The sequence below is a fragment of the Vombatus ursinus genome, unplaced genomic scaffold, assembly GCF_900497805.2.
Source record: "Vombatus ursinus unplaced genomic scaffold, bare-nosed wombat genome assembly UNPS02014821.1, whole genome shotgun sequence".
In the NCBI taxonomy this organism is placed as follows: domain Eukaryota; kingdom Metazoa; phylum Chordata; class Mammalia; order Diprotodontia; family Vombatidae; genus Vombatus; species Vombatus ursinus.
In genome coordinates, this window is record NW_020954599.1 from 51,159,895 (window position 1) to 51,168,199 (window position 8,305).

The window sequence follows — 8,305 nt, forward strand, 5'->3', positions numbered from 1 at the left end:
TAATGTTGCCTCATGATTGCTTTGGAGCAGTTAGATGGCACAGTGTTTAAAGTGCCAGCCCTGGAGTCAGGAAGACCCATGCTCAAATCCAGCCTCAGACAATTATTAGCTGTATGACTCTGGGCAACTCACTTAACCCTGTTTGCCTCACTTTCCTCATCTGTTAAATGAGCTGGAGAAGGAAATGGCAAACCACTCTAGTATCTTTGCCAAGAAAGCTCCAGAAATGAGGTCATGAAGAGTTAGACACAGCTGAAACGACTGAACAACAAAACAAGATGATTGCAGTAACTTTTTTGGCAACCATGACATATTTTTGACTGCTATTGAACTCCTTTTTCTGCCTGAATTGCCCCATCCTACACTTGTGAAGTTGATCTTTTGAACTAGATGGTATTATTTTGTGTTTGTCTATACATTTCTCCCTGATTAGTTTTGGCCCATCATTTTAAAGTGGTAAGATCTTGTCGGGTCCCGATTCTTCCCCCTGCCCCAGTTTTGTGTTATCTATGTTTATACAACTATTCCTTTGGGTAAAATAGCACTAGAATGTACTTTTGATGACACTGTACCTTTGCATTGAGAAAAAGACTAAAATACCTTGCTTCAGAAAATGACAACTATCTTACTTGTTAAATATTTATTGATGTTAAAACCACATGTTATCAACACGACAATCCAAAGCAGTATGCTAGTACATTGTTTCTTTATAAATACAAATAAAAGGTGGCAAAATAATGCTAGTGAAGCTAAAAACCAGTAAATTAGCAAGTCACATTCAGAAAAATTTGGCAAGTGATACATGACATATTTCTAAAGTATAGGTAGAATAGTTCCAGGACCGACTGGGTACTGCATCTTAAATTCATATTAGCCATGTGTATGAGTGTGGTCAGAAAACTGGTATCACTCTCCAGAGAACAATAGCTATCTTAAGTGTGAAAGTTCATCAATCACTTAAAACCTGGTTGGTGTTCTTACAAAGAGGTACAAAGCAATACATGTGTAGCCGTAATGCAAAATATATGGGGTGGTACACAATTATAAAATTCTTTAAAAAAACAAAACAAAACAAAGTAATAACTTGAATAAATGAGCTGAGATAGATTTCAACATTTTTATTATAAATAATGAAAGATATATGTGCTTTGTATAAGGAATACAGTGTTTTCCTTTCATAGCGAAGTACCATCAAAACCTCATGTTTTCTCGTTCAGCCTAATTATTTTTCCCTCATTAAAATGGCTTAGTTCTGAATTAAGACCTCCAAGTCTAGTCAGAATCTGCCCAGTCCAGTTTGATGTCGAATCACCTTGCATTTGGAAAGCAGCCTTTAATCTAACATCTTCATGTACTGCATGTAACATAGTCCCTTCTTAGAGGAGGGTCACTGGATTATAGCATAGCAGAGAAGTAAATTGATATTTAGCATTTGCCATGACCATGTATATACCATGAAGTAAAATACATTATGACACAAGTCTGTTTTTGCCCCTCCTCAAGCTTTATTTCCTTCAAATAGCCATGAAACCAGCTCCCACAGGTGCTTACTTGCCATTTCCATCAGTCTTACAGATTCAGTCCATTTCAACTTGCTCTATACTGTTCCAGTTCTCAGACAAGACAGAAATACCACACACACTGAAATTCCCTCCTTACACATACCCTAGACTTCTAGCTGACCCCAGCATTTGAGACTTGCGAATGGTGGTGTTTTATTCAAATAAATTTGAGATTCATTCACTCACAACAACAAAAACAGACCTGGTCTTTACCATCTTCCTGTTCTTTCCAGTTCATTTAAATGAATGCAGTACAATCACAATGGCAGAAAATTCTTGTATTCCACTACCTTCTTTCTCCTCTCCCATCCATCCTCCTAGAATAATATGCCATGGTTGTCATGGGGGTGTTTGGATTCCTTCCATGGAACAGACTGTACTATACACTTCAGACCTTATTCAAAATACATTAAATTATTGGTACTTAAATTAGCCTTTTTCAGTATGGATTGTAAATAAGCTTCCAGCCCAAGGGGAGGAGGAGGCAGGAAGAGAAAAAATACTACACATAGGAAAAAAAACAAAACAAAACAAAACTAAGGTGTTAACCTTGCTAGAAAACTGTTGATATCAATGAACATTTAAGGCAAGTAGTTCTTTCTCTATGATATAACAGGAAGCAATTTGCAGAAGGAAGAAAATGTTTACTTGGATGTATTTGTCCTTTTGGATTCTACCATATTGCACTTGTTCACTGTAGCTGTCTCAATGCATTGCCACTTTAGCATCATATTTTAGTTTTGACTTGTAGTCCAACTGCCTCCAATTAAGCATTTCACAGTATGCTGAAGAGCACTAGTGAGCTTGTGTTTAAAGGCATTTGGTGATGCATACAAACCGTGTTTGCTTTCACTCAATTGGTTTCCTTTAGTGCTTTGGCATTTCTGACAAAGATACTCATAGCAAATCTCAAAATTAAAAAATTGGATGAATGTGAATTTTTGGTGCAAGGTGTACATTTCTATGAATACCAGCTACTAATACTCTCCACTGGGTGTAATAGTAAGTTAAAAAAGTAAGGTTATGGTGTTCTTTATCTCTTGTATGTAGTCAAAGGTGTGTGTCTACCTTTTACATAAAGTGACAAAGGAATATGGTTGGTCAAGGCAATGGCTTTCAGTGTTTCTGTTTTGCAAATAACACAGGATCTACAGATCATCACTCTCTACCAAGCCTGAATTCAAAGTCAGGTGAGATGGGTTGGCTTCAGGCTGAAACGCTGCTTTGATGTCTAGTCCTTGATCTGAAAGTGCTGCGTAGCGACTGGCTGAGGGTCGTACTTTTTTTGGCTTGGTGCTCTGGGGCTGTTGATGCCACTGGGCTATAGAAAGGCAAAGAGAATAGGTTAGTGTTTAATCAGAGTGTAGATTCTCAGATGATCAAAGTAAATTTAAAAAGTTCTTGCTCAAATAACTTGGCCATGCATTCTATTTTGAAAACAGAGAATGACCAATTTAACTAACACTGAGACTGGGTGATCTTCCTGTTTTCTGTCCTCTGCCCCCTCCCCCTCCCACCTCTCAACCTAATCTTGCTTTATTTACAGATGGTAACTTCACCTACATTTTGTTCCTTTCTCTAGGGTGCTTTGGCCATCACAGCCAGAATATATATAATTTACCTTCACTCCAAAGGAAAGATTCTCAAGGAGAATCTTCTGAAATATCCTCTAAGCAACATCGCTCTCTGCTCCCTCCACAAATTTCCATCCCGTTTTCTTTTCCCTCTCAAAGCCTAGATCTCATAGGGTTGTGGTGAGAGCAATACTTTGTAAAGCTTAAGTTGTTGTGTAAAAATGAGTGTTATTGTGAAGTTAAAATGTGGTAACTTTCTCTCTCTCTCTCAAACCTATTTCTGCTGTCCATTGTCACAGATGTTGTTAGGTACCCTGATTGGGCATTTTTAAACTCCAATGTATGGAAAAAGGTTGGGTTGGGAGGTCAGTTTGAGTGAATCTTCCCAGGAGGGACTCCACAAAACTGTTTTCAATCCAAATTAAATTGAAAAACTGAAATAAAACAAGTCTCATTTTTTCTAGTGGTTATGTATACATAATCACTCATACAACACACATAAATATATACATATATGTACATACATAAAGGCTCTCGATCATATTATGCTGGTTCAACAATTTTATAGGAACATTTTGCCTGAGCCTAGGGAACATTACTAGTTTACTTACACAAATTCCTCCTATCTGAAACATAGGAATGGTATACTCTGGTGTGCATGCACACATCTGCACACACACAGACACACACTCACACAAATGCTGATGAAAATCCACTGCTGAAGCTATATTAATACACTTTGGCTAAGAAAGCAATAAGCTACAACAGAGTATATGCATTCTTGGCTCATTAGTGTACATTTCTAGAGTGCACTATAAGATTATAATAGAATTATGATACAAGGAGACATTAAACGTTGTCATTTGCAGAGCCTCGTAACAACAAAAACATATGAAAAATGAGTGTAATCATGCCTTTCCCTACTACTACAGATGCTTAAGTAAAAAAGCCAGTCATATAGCTGACTACACAAAGAAACATTAGCATGCATATTTTGCTTTTAATATTTCAAAAATCTTGACTTATACTTTGACAGTGTATTTGTTCTCCTGGTGTGGATCACTATTAGTGTCGAGAAACTACAAACAGAAAGAAAGAGAGCAACATAAACCTTTTTGTGAATGGATTGCTTTTATGGAGGTTGGTCAGGATACCTCCAAGCTGACTGATGCAACATTTAGCTATCTTAAATTTCAGGATAGAATGAATACAAGAGATAAAGGGGCACTCACTATAAACATCCAGCCTGGCAGTGCATGACACGATCCCAGCTTCATTCTTTGCCGACACAGTATACCATCCAGCATCCTCTTTTGTAGCTCCTTGAATGAGCAGGCAGATGTAGCCATGATTATCCTGGTGCATGCTGATGAGAAGGGGAAGGTCATTAGGACTCTAAATAAAATTTTAAAAATGGCTTTTGACATGCAGCATTATTTTTAATTAGATCATTAGAAGCAGAATTTTTCAAGTAGTAGATAATGGGGTCTACTTATTCTGGAGAGGCAGGCAAGCCCCATTAACATTAATGGGATATAAGAGTGGACATCAAGGGGTAGAATAAATCTATGTACTTAATTTCTAGCCAAGTTTTTGGCTTGGAAAAAAAACAAACAAACCACTAAACATTTCCCCTGGCAGGATATTAAAACAAATAGATTCATCTTCTAAAATACTAAGAAAAAGCTTTTTTTTTAAAAAAAAAAATATCACTGTTAGACTAAGCAAAACCTGTTTTTTTTTTCCCTCAGATCATTGGTAGCATCTCCTTCAAAGCTTGTGCCTCTTAATAAGGGACACTTCAGGATAGACTATGATTTTACTATGCTATGTTATTAAATATGAAAAGTCTTGTTTTTGGCTGAGTTCAGATTTAAACAGTTCTAATTTAACTTGACGGAATCACAGATTCAGGCCAACCTCACGCGGTCAGTGCTGTAAGTGAGCGACTCATTTTCTTTCTTCCAGAATATCTGAGGTGGAGGAACTCCAGAAACACGGCATTCCAGTCGCACTGGGTACCCATCAGCAACTCCTGTGTTCTGCAGCTTCTCAAGAAATGCAGGGGCTTGGTGTGCTTCCTTAGCTAGGAAAACATGAAAGGAACCATTTATCAGTATTTATTCTATGTTCCTGGGGCCACACTATGCAGGAGTGAGAAGCGCTTTTAAAATATAGTCTGAGTACATCTTTTAATTTTCTACTTTTGCTTTTCCCTTCTTTCTGATCTCCAGATCATTCTTTCACTAACCAAAGTGATGCTCATCTTCCCTTCTGCTAATTTATTTCAGCAGTTAATTCAAACCATTCAGCCCACACAGTCCATTGACCATCTGCTCTATTGAATGGCTCTGTCAGGTGAGCTGTGTAAGAGTCTCCTAGTCCCAACCCTAAGCATCTGTGTTAGCCTCACTTGCTAATTTCTTTTGCTAGGAATTCATTGCTTCTTCCAGCTAACGCCACCTAGTGACATGGATAACCATGGCATGCTTTTTTCCAAGGCCACCACATTAGCTGAAGTCAAATTTATTCCAGTTAACTTTCCCCAGTTATCTTCTGTGCTTGTTAAGCAGCCCTTGGAAAATGTGTACATTATCATTACACAGCAGGAGAGCCCAACCTATTTCGGTTTCAGGATTTAAAATAAAATATTAAAAATAGAATGTGGAAGATTTTAGGGAGGGTCTACACAGGTATGGATGGTTTGCTATATGCATCATTGGAGAGAATGCTCATATGGGTGAGACCACAGATCTATGGGAAGGAGTGCAGTATTTATAATCACCTCCTGATCTAGGATAGATAAATCTCTTAGTTTGATCAGCTGGTTTGATCTGTGCTCTTTGAAGTATGAAAAATTAGCTTTATTTCCTTTATCTCTGAAAATAGAAGCACAAACTGATGTCTCTAGAATTAATGCCTTAACTCTTGCTATTCATGGAAGGCCTAATGTCTTTCTTGAGTAGAAATAATTTTTGGATGTGTGCATGTCCATATCACCCCCTAGTGGTCATTCAACCAAAATGGAGCCGCTGACAAAAAAAGATTAGTGAATAGAGTAAGGTTCAAAATTCTCTGAAACCTCTTAAGAGAATTATACTTTTAATACGGCTACATTTGGCTGGGTTTTGTCCTTTTTGGTGGGAACAGGAATTAAGGGGAACTGAGTCCCAATCACAGCTCTGCCATTTACAATTTGTATGATGTTAGGTAAATCACTCAACCTCCCTGGGCTATAGACCATCAGTAAAATTAAGAGTTTGGAATAGGTGTTTTCTAAATTCTATGATACTGTCTATGACCTCTAAAGTTCCCTTCAGCTCTAAACATATGATCCTATGATTCAAGATGACCTTTAAGGTCCCTTCCAACCCTTAAGGTTCTATGATCTTGATCTGGGCTCCTAGGTTTCTAAATGGTGAACTTTTGCCATTTCTAGCTCAACCTAACAAGTGGGAATGTGGAGTAAGCAGTATATAAAAGTGTATTTGTCATTTTGGAAAGGACAACTCATAAAATTCACTATGTCGAGAAGTCTCACCCACTGACAAATATCTTGAGAAAGTCAAGACATCTGGCCCAAATTCAGTGGTCCCAGTATATGAGAACCAGAATGAACCAAAAGCACATTTAACTAGAACAAAGATTGCTGTATGGCTAATGGAAGAACACTTGAGTGTGAAGAATTATAGCATGTGTAAGTTTTTCCAAAGGTCTGTACCTTGGTCTGATATAGTACCATAGTTCTTTGTCTGGGCCTATGCTAGGTCCATATGATTATTTGGTTTTCAATAGAATGTATGCTCCTAATGGCAAGGACTATTTCATTCGCCTTTGGATTCCTAGTGCCTAAAGTAGTGTCATGCATATGAATAAGTGTTTAATGTATGTTTATTAAATTGAATTGCTTTATTTTTTGGGAGAGGAAAAATCAACATTCTTATTATGGTTTAGCTCATAAGAATGCTATGAAACTCCCCCTTAGACATAATATTGAGTTTTCATCTTAACAACAACACCAACAATAAACAGCTTCCATTTATATAGTACTTCAAAGTTAGCAAAGTGCTTTACATATATTATCTCATTTGATCCCAATAAGAATTGTATTCTGACACAACACTCTTCCTTATTTTGCCTACCATATTATCAATGAATACATTGCTTTGGCCAAATGTACTAATAATGAGGTGCAGACTATACCAACAAGAAGTTGGTAAATCATGTGAGAAGTAGAGTAAGGAATTTCATGCAGGGGATGTATGACTGGGAAAGGAAAAGGCATATTGATAGTGAGTGAAAAATAATACAGTTTGAGATTAATTTGAATCTGGCAGCAAAGTAGAGTCACCTCTGAAGTTAAATGCTATTCATTCATTTACTCATTCAGATAATACAAGGCATCTTCTTCTGTAAAAGATAATGTAAAGGTAAATTCTGTAAAGGTAATGGCTAGACACAAGCAGGCATAAAGCTATAATGGCAGTTCGCTGGAAGTTGTAGTTGTCATTCTTTCCCTCTCTTCCAGTAGAAAACAATCTTATACACAGAAAGATTAATGAACTGGCAAAAATGCTGCTTAGAATTCTTTCTCCCTTAGTTAGGCTGGTGGGAAATAGTCAGGAAAGAGGAAAGAAACTCTTATAAAAGCAATGGCTGATTATTAGCTGGTACAAGTCATTTGCCACGTCTTGTACCTGTACTGATTGTGTTGGCATTTTGATGGTACATCAAATGGTGATTGGATATGCAAATGGATGGTGTGGCAAAACATACAGAAAAGACTGTACCATAGAGTCTGGTGTTCTAAGAGACATATAGGTGTTCCAAAATAATTACCAGCAACAATGAGTTCCAGGCTGAATGAGTTCTGCCCAGCTCGGTTGGTGGCTACACATGTGTAGATGCCAGCATCTCTAGATGTGACAGGTTCGATGATCAAGGAGTGCACACCATTCTCACGCACCAACATCTTGTGAGCACTGTCAGGGCGAATTGGCTTTCCATCCAGTTGCCAACTTAAATCTGGTGTTGGTAATCCACTGACCTTAATCAGAAAAGTTATTAGTTAATGGAAACTCAGAATGCTTTGAACAAAGAATAGCTTGCTACTGTATCAAATTAGTAAAACAAAGTGGTGGTGGGAACTTGGGCTAGATGGCCTCCAAG

General features: G+C 37.6%; 1 protein-coding gene across 3 annotated transcripts in view; it reads right to left on the reverse strand.

Moving 5' to 3' along the window:
- Positions 1-625: 625 nt before the first annotated feature.
- The window catches only part of PALLD (palladin, cytoskeletal associated protein), a 520,996-nt gene continuing 513,316 nt past the window's right edge, over positions 626-8,305 (reverse strand). For 2 of the 3 annotated variants that reach the window (XM_027837584.1, XM_027837583.1), the window contains exons 9-12: positions 7,976-8,183; positions 5,057-5,222; positions 4,369-4,502; positions 2,631-2,883 (exon numbers count right to left, since the gene is read on the reverse strand). In XM_027837584.1, the coding sequence (XP_027693385.1) occupies positions 2,711-2,883; positions 4,369-4,502; positions 5,057-5,222; positions 7,976-8,183 (681 nt within the window). In that variant the 3' untranslated portion in view covers positions 2,631-2,710. Of the gene's footprint in view, positions 2,884-4,368; positions 4,503-5,056; positions 5,223-7,975; positions 8,184-8,305 lie in introns of all 3 variants that reach the window. The other variant, XM_027837582.1, reaches the window with a different exon arrangement.